The 17,975-nt window shown below is 45.1% G+C and overlaps 1 protein-coding gene across 1 annotated transcript; it reads right to left on the bottom strand.

Moving 5' to 3' along the window:
• Nucleotides 1-1,577: 1,577 nt before the first annotated feature.
• Nucleotides 1,578-13,770, bottom strand: LOC118836462 (L-amino-acid oxidase-like). Its single transcript, XM_036743748.1, has 7 exons — nucleotides 13,758-13,770; nucleotides 10,467-10,681; nucleotides 8,441-8,553; nucleotides 5,754-5,955; nucleotides 4,791-4,859; nucleotides 4,536-4,672; nucleotides 1,578-2,505 (listed from the first exon to the last, which is right to left on the bottom strand). Exons 1-7 carry the CDS (start codon nucleotides 13,768-13,770, stop codon nucleotides 1,578-1,580), a joined length of 1,677 nt encoding a protein of 558 aa, XP_036599643.1.
• Between the last annotated feature and the right edge of the window lie 4,205 nt (nucleotides 13,771-17,975).

Genomic DNA, 17,975 nt, shown 5'->3' with positions numbered 1-17,975 from the left:
GTGCTGACCTCATTGTTGTATGTCTGCGAAACCTGGACAGTGTACCAGCACCAATGCCACGAAACTGAATCGCTTCCATTTGAATTGTCTTAGGAGTATTCTGAAGATCATCTGGGAGGATAAGATACCAGACACTGAGGTTCTTTCTTGAGCTGAATTGCCAAGTATTCAAACTCTACCTCAGAGAGTGCAACTCAGATGGGCTGGCCACATTGTTCCAATGCCAAACCTACTATCGCCTAAAAAACTAATTTACAGAGAACTCACCCAAGGCAAGCACTCACATGGAGGTCAGAAGAGATACAAGGACACTCTCAAGGTGTCTCTAAAGAACTATGGAATTGATTATGTGACATGGGAGACACTGGCGCAGGACCACCCAGCATGGTGTGCCCTCATCAGAGAAGGGGCTGTGCTTTATGAGCAAAGCAGAGTTGAAGTAGCTCAAAAGAAACATGAGTTGCACAAATTTAGACATCTTCACCTCAAATGTTCATATGGACTACTTGTGCCTGACCTCTGGTAGTGCCTTCCAAGCTTATATCGGTCTGATCAGCCACAGTCAGACACACTATCTCCTCACAGGATGAAGAACAGCAACCAACCATTTTGTTAGAATATTGTTTATTTGAAGGCAGAAATGGTTTTATTTTTGTCCTTATATGACTTCCCACCACATGCCTGGTACATAGTAGGTGCTTAATAAATGTTTGTTGATTGAAGGCAGTGATGCTTTTAAACTAGTTTGTATTTTATTGATCACACCAACAACTATATATATTTGAAAAAAAACAGTGCACATATATGCAAGAAATATGATTTATTTTGTCTCCAAAAGATATATTTGCTGAATTATTATATCATGTCATTTAATGTGTTAGTGGTGGTGGTGGGGGTGGGGAGGTGTTCTGCTAGAGAGATGAAGTGAGTGTCCAGATAGACTTAGATCCCATGCCTGTTTTGGCTCCCCATAGCAGAGAACTGTTACACTCTCTTGTCCTGTGAGGCCACCCAAAGTAGCTAGATGCCATTCAGGGGGCTTGGCCAAGTAGCTCTCAGCCCATGGCTGTTAGGCAGAATAGGTTCTAGAAAAGATGAGTTTACCCCTAACCTGTGGGCCTGCTGTTGCCGTCATATTTCAAACATTTGCTTTCAGAACCACTGGGAGGAGTCTTATTGACCACCCAGCTCCTTTATCCCTGAATTACACCAGAGTCAAGCTTTTGCTCTGCCCTGTCCTCAAACCCAGTACACAGAGGCCCTCAACAAGAAGCCAAGCCCTTGATTCTCTTGGGAGATACAAGAAGGATTTTTTATTTTTGGTGAGGTATGGGTCAGACTATACAGCCTCTGAGGTTGCTTTCGGTTGTTTTGACTCTGTGATTAAACTCTAATGCTTGATTTCTTAGTACCCAGCATTGTCCATAGTAATGGTCACTTGCCTAAAAACTTATAGCAAATTGCCTATAAATATTGATTTAACTGGATTTATTTTCTTTCTATGCCTGTCCCTAGGCTATTCTAATGGAGACCTAGCTCACCTACTTCCCACCTCCCATTTCTAACTCCTTTCATTCTCAAAGGCTGCTCTGTGAAGAACAGGAGTTTTGGAACTTTCCTTTGAATGCTTGAAAGAAAGATGATTCCTCATCCAAAGCCACATCTGCGTCATAGTGAGCATCATAGTCAGCATGATCATCATAGTCAGTATCATAGTCAGCAGCAGCAGCAGCATCAGTGGCTGCCTGTATGCTTCGAGCTGCCCGGAGCCCAGATTTGATTGCTGTGTCTATCCAGGCATGGGGCAGGCAAGTGTGCTCACCAGCAAAGTAAATGTTGCCCTCAGGCTGGAAGAGTTTTTCTGAATAGTCAACAAACTGGTAAGGGGTGAACTCTGCATATGCACCTAGGGTGAATGGATCTAGGGACCAGCGTTTCACCACAGATGTCTGACATAGTTTCTGCAGCTCTTCTTTGGGCCTCTGGTGGATAGTTGCCAAGTCACCCAGCACCACATCCACCACGTTCTCATGTTTCATGCCCAGGAAAAAGGCAGAGTCATCATCCGCAGTATAGGAAGCCAAAAGGACACCTAGGTTGCCAGTGAAATTATGGCTGGGATAGTAGATAAATCTCGTGGGCAGGTCTGTGATGGATGCCCCACCTTTGATGCCATCCCGTTCCCAGAAGCGTTCCTTGCAGGCCAATACCACTTTGGTGGCACTGGTGTAGTGGATGGAACGAAGGGCATCTTGCTTAGCCTGGGAGAGCGGTGGCTCAAACTTTATGAGGCGTGTGGCCTTGGCTGATGATGAGATTATGGCAAAGTCACCTGTAATGATGGACTGGCCTGAGTAGGGTCTTCCACTCTGGTAGGTAATCTTGACCCGACGCCCAACCCTCTCTACCTTCTTCACTGTGGCCCCCAATAAGACTGTGTCAGGCTTCAAGGTATGATATAGAGCATCGGGGAGCTGATCAAAGCCCCCAGTGATTTCATCAAAGCTGTCCCAAAAAGAAAAGGAGAAGGAAGCAAGTTAGTGAGGTTCTCAGCTCTCTAGAGAGACAATGGATGTGACCACCAATGGGGTGGTCCTAGGAGTCCCTTGATGTTCCTAAGTATCACCCAACTTGCCTGTCATAGAGTCTAAAATGCTACTATCATCAGTATGTTTCTTGTTATGAAGCATTTCTCTATGCAGGCTTGTCTTTTAAAATGCAAATACCCCCAAGAAGGGGAAAAACTGCTTAACTGATTAAAGTAGGTGTTCTTAGCCTGGGGTCCATGTGCTTTATATAAAAATGTTTTGATAGCCGTATTTCAATATCATTGATTTCCATTGCAATCCTATGTCTTTTGTGCATATTATTTTAAAAAAGGGTCCATAGGTGCCACTAGACTGCCACATGATATAGAAAAGGTTAAGGACCCTTGGGTCAGAGGCTTTCCTGTGACAGCTCCATCACTGGTGAGATGGGTGGGGGTGGGGGTGGTGAAAGGAGAATCTTGCCCATTTCCCTCCCCTAATTCTAGAATAGTGAAGCAGCGGAAAGAGTCTCAAGCCAAAGGCTTGTGTTCAAATCCCAGCTCTGCTAACTGCAATCGATGTGACTGTGGGAAAGTTACTTAGCTCCAGGGCCCCAGTTTGTTCATCTACAAGATTAGAAGGTTTGACCTTGGCTGCCGAGGTCACTTCCAGCTCTAGATCTTATGAGCTTATTGTCTCTGACCTCAGAAGTCTTAATGGGAAACGAGGGTGGAAAAGCTCTGTGACAATTTTCATACACATATATTATATATATGTGTGTGTGTGTGTGTGTGTGTGTGTGTGTGTACATACATACATTTATATTCATATATGTGTGTGTATTCCTCCTCTTCTCTATTCCCATACTTAAAATAGGCCCACATCACCATCTGCTTGAACTACATCAATAGCTTCTTAAATTTGTTCTGTCCTCTACTCTTTCCAGCTAAGTGGCACAGTGGATAGAGTGTCGAGCCTGGAATTGGGAAGACTCCTCTTTCTGAGTTCAAATCCAGCCCCAGACACATACTAGCTATGTGATCCTGGGCAAGTCACTTAACCCTCTTTGCCTCAGTTTCCTCATCCGCAAAATAAGCTGGAGAAGGAAATGGCAAACTGGTCCAGTATCTCTGCCAAGAAAAGCCCAAATGGGGTCATGAAGAGTCACATACAACTGAACAACAACTACTATCCTTTCCCACTGCAGGTCATTTGTCACTCCACTGACAGAATAGATTTTTGTGTGTGTGTGTGGCTAGACCTGGACATGCCATTCTTCTGTTTATTTCAGGGCTCTCAACTATCAGTGCTTATCCCGGCATTCAAGGCTGGCCACAACCTGGCACCATCTTAATTGTCAGGACCCCCATCTTCTCATAGTGATTGAGAGCGATTGCCCACCATGCAGGAGGCCACCAGGACACCTATGTTGCCAAGTATACTCCTGGTATTTTCCAGACGTATCTCAGCATTTACAGTTTATCTTTTGCCCCTCCCCCTTTACACACATACTTCATGCTCTAGACAAACAATACAACTCTCTGTTTTCAAATATACCCTCCTCTTTTTTTACCATGTCCTTGATCTACTGTCCCCATGTCTGGAATTTTCTCCCTCTCTTCCCTTCTTCTACCTGTCCCTTGAATTAAAATGCCACCTCCTCCATGAAGCTCTCCACATTTTCCCCATTCTATAATGACCTCTCCCCCTGGGACCACCTGCTGTGCTTTGGTTAAACTTCTCTGTTGTCCTTATGCATAATTTTCTATTATTGCTATTACCTCCCTTGAAATCCCTTGGCTCCTTTGAAGGAACTGCACTGGATATGGGGAGAGAGAGAACCTCTTGTTCTCTACCCCCCAGGGTTGTTGTGAGAGCCAAATGGGATAATATTTGTAAAGTACTTAGTGCAGCGCCTCACACATAGAAGGCATTTCCAGGCTGGGAAGCTCTTGCCAGTGCACCCCTCCCTTTCCCACATGGGCTTTATGTTCATGTCCTACTCACCCATTTGGATTAGAGAAGATGATGTCACTCCTCAGGGACTCCAAGAGAGATTTGTAGTAGCCTGCATCTTCATTCATGATATCCCCAATCATCTGGACAGCTCCCTGGCTCAGCTTCCCCTCCTTTAGCAGGTAGGCCTGGGTGAGAAGCACAGTGGGTAGAGGGGATCCAGGGGGTGGGAGAAAGGAGGCATAGCAAGGGAAAGAACCAGGTGTTGAATTCCCCATTCCCTCCCTCATTTCCCACAGCCCTTACCTTGGTGGAGAAGGAGTCATAGGTAGACATCACATGGCTACAGTTGGTAAGCCTCAGCTTTTCCGCCACCTGGAGGGAAAGGGTATCATGGGTTAGTGAAGGAGCAGCCAAGGCACTTTATTGTTGCTATTGACCTGAACATCTCCCCTCTTCACTCTTCTTCCTAAAGGGAAGAGGGCATGGCAGGGTTGGATGGGAAGGAGGAGGTGGTAGATGGAGGAAATAGTCTGAGGGCCTGAATTAGGGCTGAGGGAGAGGAGAAGGGATGGGACAGGATTGGCCAATCCTAGCTATACTTCCCTTGTTCCTTTCTTTAATTGAGCATTAGAAATTCTGAGGCCATTCAGAGGAATGAGGCCTCTTGAAGGGAGCGAAAACTCATTGTGGTTCAGAATGATTCGTTTTTCTCTTCTAAATGTCTACTTTAAGGAAATGCATCATAGCTTTTTTGAGGTAGAAAGGGCCTTAGATATCACCTAGTTCAACCTCCTTCATTGTCCAGGGAAGGAAACTGAGGCCCAGAAAAAGGAAAGGGTTGGCTCAAGGCCACACAACAAACTAGTGGCCGAATTGGCATTTTGAATCCATGTCTCCTATTTGATCTATGACCCGAAATTTTAGCAAGGGCCTCTTCCCTTAAGAGCCTTCCAAATACACATCCTCTGGCTTGAGCCACTTATTCCTTGAGAGAGGACTATCACAGGAAAAGACCAGGCGCCCTGAAGTGGAGATGCTGATGGGGCATGAGACACAAATGCCCCCAAGTGCCCAGCTGTCCCTCCACCCTTTCCTGGAGATGAAGCCTGATGGGAAAACAGGAATGAGCAGAGAATCCAGCAACCCAAGCTAGGTCTGGTTTGTCAGACTCTGAGGCTGGCACACACCAGCTGCCCCAAGGAACCAACATCTTATTGGCAAGGTGGGGAGGTTAGTAGGTGGCTGAATGAGTGGTCTGTTGGTCACCTTAGCTATTGCTTCTTGGAAGAGTACACTGGGCATCTTGCCTGACTCCTCGGGTCTCACAGGGTAGCCCAGGATGTCGGGATTGTTCAGCACATCTGAGGTCCTATGTCGGCGGCCATTGATGTAATACCAGGTGTTGTTACTAGCCTGAATAAAGGTGTTTAATTTCAGACCAAGCTTCTCCACGTAGAATCGGACCAGCCTGGAACACAGAAAGAAGACAGCCCCAGCAGGAACACCAGGCCTGGTCACCTTCTGCAGCTCAACCATGGGAGAGATTTCCCCAGGAAAGAATTCCAAAAGTACCCTGCCTTCCCCCTCCAAAGAGCTCTGAGCAATAGGTCCTTCTTGAAGTCTAGCCTCTGCTTCCCCTGCTGTTGTCTCTGCCAGTTTCATCTTGTTTTTGGTCTCAGGGAAAGATAACTACAGTTGAGGATCTTTCTTGAATAACTGAAGCACCCAGGTAGTGCAAGGGGATAGAGCACTGGGCCTGGAATTAGGAAGACACTAAGTTCAAGTCCCCCCCTTCAGATGTTTACTAGTGTGACCCTGGGCAAGTAACTTCATCTCTGCCTCAGTCTTCCCATCTGTGAAATGGGGATAATAACAGCACCTACCTCTCAGGGTTGTTGTGAGAGTCAAATGAGATAATATTTGTAAAGTGCTTACTTAGCACAGGGCCTGGAACAAAGTAAGTGCTTTATAAATACTTATTCCCCTCTTTAATTATCATTAGAAATTCTGAGGCCATTCAGAGAAATGAGGCCTCTCAAATGGAGTGAAAACTCATTGTAGTTCAGAATGATTCCTTTTTGCTTCTAAATGCCTACTTTAAAGAAATGCACCATGCGCACATAGTCTTTTTGAGGTGGGAAGGGCCTTAGATATCACCTAGTTCAACACCCTTCATTGCACAGAGGAAGGAACCGAGGCCCAGAAAAGGGAGAGGGTGGGCTCAAGGCCACACAACAAGCTAGTGGCTAAATTCAGACTTAGAATTCATGTCTCCTGACTGTCTGTCCAGAGCTCTTTCCCTCTCCCTGGGCTACATCATTGACAGATTCAGATTTGGTTGGAATGGCTTCACTAGGTAGGGAGAACGGGGAAGAAAAGAGGAGGCAAAGGGAAGTAGAATAGGAAGCTGTGATCTCTATTAGCTAATAGTTTGATCAAAGAGAGAAAACAGAATACTTGGGGTTAGTTATATTAGAGATTATATCAGATTATATTAGAGAGTTAGTTATAATAGGTAGTCATATGGCAATTTAAGATTTGCTAAGCACTTTGCAAATATTATCTCTTTGGATCATAGATTTAGAGCTGGAAGGGATGGAAATTAGAGGCCATTTAGTGCAACCCCTTCATGTTACATGCAACCTTCATGTTACAGATGAAGAAAACTAAGAAGAACCAGGTTTCCAACTCAGCTCATCTAATTGTAAACAGAACATCCCTTTCCATTACACTCTGCAGGCAATAACTCTCCTTGGTCCTGAAAATTTTTATATTGGATTTGTGCCCAGTGTCGTCCACTAACTAATTCCCTGGGTAAACTTTAGCAAGTCACTTCCCTTCCAGGAATAATCGCACCCATAGGATGAGGGCAGAGTGGGTTGGGACCTTAGCTCTAAGGTCCTCCCTTCAAGCTCTGATGTTCAAGGATTCCAAGCATAACTCACATTCATGTATCGCTTGACAGTTTACCAAGGATTTTCCCCACAACACTCCTGTGAGATAGGTGGGATATTTTAATGATGGAGGGAAAAAAGGGAGCAACCATTTACTAAGGACCTACCATATGCCAGGCACTGTGCTAAATATTTTACAAATATTGTTCCATTTAATCCTTGCAACTACCCTGAAAGGTAGCTACCGTTATTAGTCCCATTCTATAGTTGAATAAATTGAGACACAGTGACTTGCCAAAGGTCACACAGGTAGTAAGTGTCTTAGGCTGGAGGCAAACAAAAGTCTTCCTGTTGTTTCTAGGTTCAAGACAATTTACTGTGACACCTAGCTGCCTAATGATCAGAATAACATAGCTCAGAGAGGCCAGTAGCAAGTAAAGTTGGGACTAGAACCCAGATCTAATTCTTTTCCCACTATACCAAGCTACTGGGGAGAGTGAGTTTCCCCTCCTGGTGTGGGTTTACAATCCCAAATCTCCCCGTGCTGGTTTCTCCACCAGCTTTCTATAGTACCACCAAACTGATGGCTGCCCTCACTTCCTCTCTCTGACTCTTCTCCTTCTCATCCCTCCTCCTTCTCCTTTCTTTCTCTTTTATTCCTCCTCCCCTTTCCTCCAGGACTTCCAGGTTTTTCTCTGTCCTTCAGATGCTTTGCTCTGCTCAACTCATTTCCAAAATCAAATTTTTGGTTTTGCCTTCTGGCCAGACCCTGGTGGCAACCCTGTGCAAGCAGGGAGAGCCTTGGTCTGGGATGAAGGGGACAACAGTATTTTGCAATATCTCTGCCATTAAATTAGCTGTGGGTCTTTGGGTATCTTGACATCTCTGAACTTATCTCCTCCTTTGTCAAATAGGGATCGTAATCTCTGTTTCACGTGTTTCCCAAGGGCTATTTGATAGGACTCTGGAAAGTTCATTACTGGGCACAACTGTCCAAGTTAGACTCTGTCATCTCTGTTAGATTCAGTCCCTTCCCTAGTCCCTTGTCCCATGTCTCACCTGTGGTGGGCTGGCAACCTCATAGGACCCAGTTCAATGTACCAGTTCTTCTCTGGGCTCCGGAATGTTGCCACTCTTCCCCCAATTTTGTGCTTGGCTTCCAGGACTGTCACCTAGGTTTAGGAAGAATGCTTCATTAATCTAAGACTTGACTTTGCCTACAGCATAGCCTCTTATCCTTCCATTCTCCCTAGCTTGAGGTGAAGGTAAGTCACTCATGATTGAACAGCAGTGGTATAGGGAGGAAGGAACTCTTCTGTGTCCTTTGAAAGTACACAAGAATGGAGAGAGAAAGCCCAGAGCAGTGAGGGGTTATATCCTTTCGCCCTCATTCCCTTAATGTCAGCATGAAGTAATCTAATCAATTATTAAACAGGCATTTATTAAGTGCCTACTATATGTGTTAGTCATTGGGGAGATGAATACAAAAAAGTAAGACATTTTCTGCCCCTCAGGTATGTACATTGTACTAGAGAGATAGAGCATGGTGAGGTGTGGTGCAGGTATGGTCCCATTATCCTGGGAATCAAGGACCTTGGCCTCGATTCTGATTCTGCACTGATTTAGGCAAATCCTTTTCCCTTTGGGGGCTTCAGTTTCTCCATTTTGGAAGGCAGGAAGATCCTGACCTTGAGAGATGGGATTGAAGGTGAGAAGACTGACTAACATCTAGACAAACTTTACTTGGCTAGCAGTGGTGTAGAGACCCCAAGGTGGTAGTGGGGGGCTCGGGGCTTGGTTTGGGCCAGGGGTGGAACCCATGACCTTAAGGCCACATGTGGCCTTCTAAATCCTTAAGTATGGCCTTTTGTCTGAATCTAAATTTTACTGAAGATTTGTTCAGTAAAATTTGGATTCAGTTAAAATGCTGGGGGGGGTTGGTTTGGTGCAAGGATTGGGGGAGGTCCCAGGGGATGGTGGGGGTTAATCTGTGTCAGGAATTAAGGGAGAAACTAGCTTAAAACCTTTCCTTGTAAGGAGTGGTCCCAGTCTTCATTCTTTCTACTTGCATCTTGCCCTTCCCTTCCTGTATACATCCTACCTAAGGACCAACTTCTCCAGGAAGTCTCCCTTCACCACTAAAGCGAAGCCACTGTGCTCCTCTGAACAGAAGCTCAGAGTTGGAAGGGCCCTCAGAGGCCCTCAGTCTCACCCCTGGCCAGACCCTTATTGTCTGATTCAGCTGTGCTCAAGAATTTCCAGTTTACAAAGCATTTTCGAATCTACTACAATGAGAGTATTTGAGGGAGGCAGGGTAGGAAGTTCACCAAAGAAGGAAACTGGAGTCTTGACTGTCTCCTGAGACCATGAGCTCTCTGTAGGTAGAACAGAGGTCTGCTCCTTTGCTGTCTCCCCCAGATCATACTCCATGAAGAAAGGGTCTGGCTTTGCTTCTTGCTCTGTTTTCCTTAGACTGTTTTCTGAGAGCAGGGCCTTTATCTCCTCTGATTTTGTCTCCTCTCAGGTAGGTGAGGACAATGAGTCTCAGAGAGGTTAAGTGTCTTCCCTAAGGTCACACAACTAGGGCTGGGAGTAAAAACCCAGATTTTTTTTTAACTCTTTACACTGTGGGCCTGTGTTGTTGGTTCTTCTCTTGTGGGCCCTGCCTCCACCAAAGACTGTGTGTGTGGGCTTGGGGATGAGAGGGTGGGATGGGGGTGAAAGGCAGAGAGTTAGAGGCAGAGACAGAGAAAGAGAGAAAAAAAGCCCAGAGATACACAAAGAGAAGGAGCAAATCCAGGCCCTGATGTGGAGAGAAAATGGAAGAATACAAAGGGCATGCCTTTGGAGAGTAAGGGGAAGATCCTGGTCCTGCCCTTAGGGAACTTACAGTTTGGAGGACAGAGCAAGAGAAAGAAAAGTCTTTGCCTTTACTCCGAAGCTAGGATTCCATTCTTTTTTTTGGCTGCCATGCCACATGGTTGGAGCTCACCATTTGAGGGAGCCAGGGTCTTGTCCTTGGAAAGCTCCCAGTCTGGCACAGAGTCAGCTGTTAATAAATGTTTGTGAATGATTGCCTCCTTACCTTGTGCCCAGCATCCTGAAGCGTCTTGGCCGCTGTCAATCCAGACATCCCAGCTCCCACCACCAGGACATGCCTCTTGGAGGCAGAGTTCCCAAGCCCCTCCTGGGCAGTCTTCAGAATATCTTCATACTCAGGGTCCTGGAAGCATTTGGCAAGGCGGTAGGAGTAGCCATGGCAACTGGGAATGGCCAGCAGGAAGGCCAAGGTCAGGACACCTGTGGACAAAAGTTTATGTCCTGAAGATGGGGGGATGGAGAAAGAGGGCACTGCCCAGGGCAGGGCATTCCCCTTCCCCAACTTAGCTTGCCCTGGGCTAGGCTTCTCATTTTTTTCATTGAGGTCAGAGTGAAAAGGAAAGAATTCTTGACTTTGAGCCAAGATTGGATTTGAATACTGCCTGTAAACCTCGACTTCTCTATCTATAGAATGGGGATTACAGCAACTGGAACTGATATAGAGCTTTAAAGTTTGCAAAGCCCTTTAGATATGCTGTTGAATTTGATCCTCACAACAATCCTGTGAGCTATGAGCAAACCAAGGCTGAGAGAAGCTAAGGACTTGGTCCAGAGTCACACAGCCAGTAAGTGCCTGAGGTAGGATTTGAACTCAGGTGTCCATGGTTCTGAGCCTCGTCCTCAGCATTATGCTACCCAGCTGTCTTAGTGCATTAACGTTGCTGTCAAGTTTATAAAGGGCTGCCTCATTTCAGACTCACAGCAACCCTGTTGAGTAGGAATAATTATTATCCCCATTTTAGAGATGAGGAAACCAAGGCATAGAACAGTTAAGTGACTTGCCCAGGTTCACATAGCTCATACATGTCAAAGGGAAGATTTGAACCCACATCTCTCTGGCTTTTGGACCTACACTCTATCCATTGCCCCACAAGGCTTAATCCCTCCTCCACAGGACTGTTATGGGGACCAGATCATGGAACATCAGCGTCAACTATGATAATTAATTCAAGTCAACAAAGCCTATAATAAGTCCAGAGCATCCTTACCCAAGTGCTCCCCACCTCTGCCATGTCCCTTGGGCCCTTCTATGAGTCTGTCTCTATGTGAGTATGCATCTGGATATATTGCAGCATATGTCCCACAGAGAGACACACCCAATCATGACATACCCCGTTACAGTCACAGAGACTTATTTATATATATGGAGAGCCCTACAGATCAATTTCGACAGACATCCACTCAGACACTCAAGGAGACAGACATACAGAGGTATACTTACGTAGAGATACTGGTACAGAGTGTGGAAACACAGAATTCTCCCATACGTAGAGATACACAGACACACCTCCATACAAACATATTCAAATATATTCATAGACATATTTACACAGCCTCAGGTGCAGAAACAAACAGAAGTCCAGACACCAAATTAGAAGTACAAATAGGAAAAAAATGCGTACGAACATTTACTTAAAGGCGAACACTTCCTTTTAGGCCCACGGGGTGCTCTCCTCCCATGCCCCATCTGACTTGTTTGATCACTCCCTCCATGGGGTGTGATGGGAACTCCGTCTGCTGACATGGAGGAACCCCATGTCCTTCTATCTGCCCCACCTGCTTCTATGTCCTCCACACCCTGGGCACTGTCACTGAGGATCCTGGAGCCTTGCCAGCCACACCAACGACTTTGCAGTCTTTCTCTGGACCCTGCAGCTGAACTTCTGGTTTGCTTTCTCTCCCAAACAGAGGGTGACCTCCATGACAGCAGGTATCATCTTGTTTATTTTTCTATTTCTGTCTAACACAGCGCTTGGCACATAATCAGTGCTTCCCAAATGTATATATGAATGAATGAATATATTCATTCATATGTTCATATGAATATACATGTATAATGAATATATATCCATTCATTCAGACACACCCTCACATAGATACTCAGACAGTACAAATAGACATAGGCACAAATTTACTCATCAGACACAAAGCAGGTCCCAGGAGCACAGGGAATCTAGCTCTCAACAATAACCACAGTCCCCGGACCCACCTCCTACAAAGCTTGGGTCAGAGACCCTGGGGTTTGTGGAAGGGGTGCCCCCTGGTCCTCACAAATGTCTGATGAAATCAGGAAACTCTTTTCCCTCAGGCTGCTGGATGGCAGCCCAGGCAATATTGCTTTTACTGTTCTCCAGGCAGGGCTGGGTTCCAGTCTTCGCTCAGACTTGGACTCACCGCTCTGTACCCTGTGCCTCTATTTCTCCCATTCTGAAATGGATGAAGGAATGCCAGTCTCTCTTGCTACTCCCTTTTCTCTGTCTAGTTAATAAGCAACATCTAATAAGTCATGTGAGACTCTCACAAGGTGACAATTAGTTGGGGATCCTTAAGTCTAATGCAGAAGGAAACCGGAACATAGAGTTTCTATAATTTCTCCAGAGTCATCTAGCTTACTAGGGAGGGAGCAAGGAAGGAGACCCAGCTTCCAGTCCTGGCTATTGTTAGAAATCATTTACATTGCCAGTGTTCCACCAGTGTTTCACTTGTTTCACAGCAGATGAAAGTGAAGCTTGTAGCATTAAAGGGAACGAATTCTTTTGGGCTGCCCTCTGAAGTAGGGGAAAGAAACTGAGGTATCAGGCTTCCTATCCGGACAGAGGTACCCCAAAGCAGGAAACTAAGAAAAGGGGGCCTTGCACCTTTGGAGCTATCCAGCCCCAAATTCTCATTAACCAACCTCCAGAGGGCAGAATATCAGAGATGGAAGAGACCTTAGAGCTTAGATTGTCTGACTCTTCTTCTTTTATAGTCTGGGAAACTGAGGCCCAGAGAGTGAAATAGTCTTCTCCATTGTCAGAGTGGGTCAGTAACAGAGCCAGGACCAGATCTCAGGGCTCAGTCCAAGGCTCATTCCATTGCACTACACTACCTTCTTTATCCTGCATAGCTTCTCCTCCATCACTCTGACCTTATCCTTTAGTTCTATCCCCTTGACCTCCATGTCCCACACACCACCACCTCCTCCCCCATTTCCTATGATCTTGTTTCTAGCTCCCCTAGTTGGGGGCCCTAAGTCCTCTTTCTCATTCCCTATGGCCCCTTTTCCTTGATTCTATTTTCTATAGTTCGATCGCCATCCCCTCATGACCCTCAAGCCCAAATCAATCCCTTAGCCCAAATTTCTGTGTCTTCTTGATCCATTCATCTCCTTGGCCCCCAAGGTCCTGATCCATCCTCCCCATTCCCCTCAGCTCTGTCCTCAGCCCCTGGTAGTCCCATTCTTTGACAACACTCCCTCCCCAGTCACCCATTCTCTGCCATCTGAACCGTCACTCACCCCACATCTCCATGACACCTTAGGTATGCCAGGATGTGAGCTTTGCTGGCCCATTCTTATGGGGATTCAGTCCCACCTCAGGCCCCCCTTCCCTGCCCGCCCATCTGTGTCTCAGCCAACCAGCTCTCAGGTCTTACTTACCAAGTTGCCCCAGAGCTCTATTGGTCCCAGCCAAGCAACTCCACCCTCTCTCCAAACCCCAAGGCTCCGCTGATGGGTGTGGTTGCCCCAGCTGATTCATTTACATCTCAAGCTTCCTCTTCCTCGCCATACCTCACCAAAGAAAGTGCCTGACTCCCAGTGGGAAGTGTCTCACTGTCCCCTTCTTCCTTCTAGGCCCTGGACTGACTGTCCTGTAGAGGACTCCAAGAGTCTCTGGGGCATGAAATGGGGCACCCCAGAGACCATTGCCAGAAGATGATGAAGTAGCTAAGAGCCCTAGATCCCATGGTCTTGAACAAAGCCAGGATAAACACCTCAGCCAAGGGCTTGCTCTCTCCTTAAGGGTGTCGTTGTCCCCTTTTGCCTATCCTACCTGCCTTACCTGTCCTTCGTTGTTCTGTCCAGAATGGTTATTGGTTTTTTGGCTGGGATTTTCCAGAAGGGAGAAGGACTCTCTTCCTCTGCCCCTCAGCTGATTTTGGAATCCTTCTTTCAGCACTGACATGGCCCATATACTCTTCCTCCATTTTGGGCCAGCTGGGAGTAGGCAGGTAGGGGTCTTTTCCCCCTTCCTCCTGAATCCTAAGAGTTTCCCTGAGGCATTCATACTAGTAGGCTACCTGGACATAGGGCCAACCCAGACCTGAGCCAAAGACCAACCCTTCTTTAACTGAACCCCAAGTGAGGCCTGAGGACAGGGAACTAGTGGAGTTCTGAAAAAGGGTATGGGCACAGAGGTGAGCAGGGAGGAGGAGAAGAGAAGGCACATAAGTAGGAAGTAGTGAAGAATGGGCACAGAGATGCTGCAGGGCATACCATATGAACAGGAGGGTCAGAAGGAGGCAGATGCCAGGTGGGAGAGAACAGGGGGCAGGTGGGGCTAGTAAGAAGAGTGATTAATCAGCAGTTCTTGAGGATCAGGGTCCAAGAGCTTACACATCATTCCCTACAGGTAGTAGGTACCCAGTACATGTTTGTGGAATGAGTGACTACATAAATGATGTCCCTCATCTTGACTCATTCAGGCCCAAAACAATGCATTTGCCTCCCTAATTGACTTCCTGTAAGACTAGAGTCAGTCAGCAGAAGGGGATTCCTGGAAGGAGGTCAGTAATAGTTGTTACCACACTCATCAGGAGTTACTTGCCACTGTTGGACAGGTCTATTTGTTGGGAAGTCATTCCTTAGAATCTGCCATCCATGGGTTCAAGTTGGACTTTCTATAACTAAGCAGAACAAAGTGATATCACAGACTTCTTCCATTTGAAAGCCCTTGGGATAGGTAAATCAGAGGGTATTCATCTCTCCTAGAGTCAGGTAGAGAGGCCTGATTGAAATTTGAAATACGTTGGTTCTAGTCTTGACTTTAGAATTTTGGAACCCCACGGGTATTAAACAAATCACCTCCCCTTTTTGTAAATTCCTTTATCATAGAGATTATTTTAGTCTTTATAGTCTATTCCCAGCACCTAGCATAGTGCCTGGCACACAGGAGAGGTGTTTAAGAAATGCTTATTTGTGCTTCACTATGCTATAAGAAATGATGAACAGGCAGACTTAACAAAAACCTGGAAAGATTTATATAAACTGAAGCTGACTGAAGTGAGCAGAAGCAGGAGAACATTGTACACAGTTACAGCCACAGTGTGCAATGGCTGATATCAATTGACTTAGCCCTTCTCAGAGATGCAAGGACCTAAAACAATTCTAAAGGACTCATGATGGAAAATGCCATTCACATCCAGAGAAAGAACTATGGAGTCAGAATGCAGAGCAAAACAGACTATTTTCTTTTTTGTTTGTCTTTTTTTCTTTCTCATGGTTTCTCCCAATTCGTTATAATTCTTCTATACAACATGACTCATGTGAAAATTTGTTTAATAGTAATGTATGTGTAGAGACCATATCAAACTGCATGCCATCTTTGGGAAGGAAGGGGAAGAAAGTTTAAAACTTGTGGAAGTGAATATTGAAAACCAAAAATAAATAAATTGATAAATTTGGGAGGGGGAATGCTTATTTATCAGCTGGACCAAAGGCCTGTTGGTCCAACCTATACCTTAATAAAAATTTCCTCTACAACATAGCCAATGAGTGGTTATCTAGCTTCTGCTTGCAGAGCTCCAGTGATGGGAAATCCATTGCTTTTTCAAGCAGACCATTCTACTTTGGGATAGCTCTAATTGTGAGAGAGGTACATGGTATAGTGCATAGAATGTGGAACTTGGAACCAGGAGGACTTGGATTCAAATCCTGACTTTGACACTTACTAGCTCCATGACCTCGACTTGGTCTCCCTGGTGCTTCACTTTTCTCATCTGTAAAATAAAGACTTGGACTAAATGATCTGTTTCTCATAACAAGCCTAAAATGTGCTTCTTTGACACTTCCACCACTCGTGCCTCTTAGTTTTGTCTTCAGAGGCCAAACACAAGCCCCAACACTTTTCCACATAACTTTAAATACTTAGACATAGCTACTAAGTCCATCGTCTCCTCTTCCCTTGCCTCCCTAAAATCTTTGCTTCTTCAGGCTAAACAGTACCAGTACCTTCAGTATTTCTTCATATATAATGATAGCATTTTTAAAAATAAATTTATTTTTTATTTTTAGTTTACAGCATTCAGTTCCACAGGTTTGGGGGTTCCAAATTTTCTCTGCCACCCTCTCCTCCCTCCTCCCCCCCAAGACAGCATGTAATCCAGTGTAGGTTCTACATATACCTTCGTGTTGAACTTATTTATATAATAGTCCAGTTGTAAAGAAGAATTATAACCAATGGAATGAATCATGAGAAAGAAGAAATGAAGCAAAAAAAGAGCAAATTGTTTGCTTCAATCTGTATTCAGACTCCATAATTCTTTCTCTGGATGTGCATAGCTTTTTGTCATGAGTCTTTTGGAGCATCTTTGAACCTTGCATTGATGAGAGGAGCCAACTCTATCAAAGTTAGTCCTTACAGATAACCGTGTGTCTGTAATCATGTATAATGATCTCCTGGCTCTGCTCCCCTCACTCAGCATCAGTTCATATATGTCATCCCAGGTTATAGTGAAGTCTGTCTGCTCCTCATTTCTTATGGCACAATAATATTTCATCACATTCTTATACCACAACTTGTTTAGTCATTTCCCAATTGATGGGCATCCCCAGAATGATAGTTTTTTAAGGTTCACAAAGTATTTTATAAATATTATATCACTTTATCCTCTGGGAAGCTACCATTATCCCCATTTCATAGAAGAGGAAACTGAAGCTCAGAAATGTTAAGCAATTGGCCCAGGGTCAGTTATCTCATTTTATCCTCACATTTTATGACCTGGGAAGGTTTCATTATCCTCATTTCACAGATGAGGAAATGGTTTGAGAGAGGTTAAGTGACCTGCCCAAGGTCACACAGCTAATAAATGTTTGGAGGTGGATTTGAAACAAGGTCTTCCTGATGCCCTTCCCCAACTTCATTGGACAATCTCCAGTCTATCAATGCCCTTCCAAAAATGTAGCATCAAGGACAGAACACGCTATTCTAGATCATCAATCAGTCTGACAGGAATCATCTCTGTGGGTGCTTGGCCCCTCCTAATATAGCTGGAAGCCATGTTACACTTTTATTTTTTTTGGCTGTCATAATCACATGGTTGATTCATACCAAGCTTGTAGTCTGCTGAACTTCCAGATCTTTTAAAAGAAAAGCCATTGCCTAAACATACTTCTCCCATGATACACTTGGAAAGTTGATTATTTGAACCAAAAGGTAAGATAGTATATTTATAGCTATAAAATTTTAGCCTCTTAGCCCAAGATCTTTTTGCATCGTGACTCTGTTTTCCAATGGGCCATCTATCTCCCCACAATCCTTAGCTTTATGCCATCCGTGAGTTTCATAAAGATGTCATCTGTGCTTTAATCCAAATCAACGACTAAAATGTTAAACATTGAGGTACTCTTCTTGAGATCTCCTCCTAAGATGACATTGAACCATTAATGACCACTGGTCTTTAGATCTGTCCATTCAACCAGTTTTAAAACCACTTTACTTGTTCTACTGCCTCAACC

Source organism: Trichosurus vulpecula, chromosome 2 (genome assembly GCF_011100635.1).
Source record: "Trichosurus vulpecula isolate mTriVul1 chromosome 2, mTriVul1.pri, whole genome shotgun sequence".
In the NCBI taxonomy this organism is placed as follows: Eukaryota; Metazoa; Chordata; class Mammalia; order Diprotodontia; family Phalangeridae; genus Trichosurus; species Trichosurus vulpecula.
The sequence above is the reverse complement of the archived record's forward strand: the minus strand, read 5'-3'. Positions and strand labels throughout refer to the sequence as shown.

What these genes read in the sequence shown, in the direction of transcription:
- LOC118836462 (XM_036743748.1), bottom strand. An exon ending in TCCAAGAAGCAATAGCTAAG is followed by an intron (nt 4,860 to 5,753) that starts GTGACCAACAGA and finishes CTTTCCCTCCAG; the next exon opens with GTGGCGGAAAAGCTGAGGCT. An exon ending in ATGACTCCTTCTCCACCAAG is followed by an intron (nt 4,673 to 4,790) that starts GTAAGGGCTGTG and finishes CTTCTCACCCAG; the next exon opens with GCCTACCTGCTAAAGGAGGG.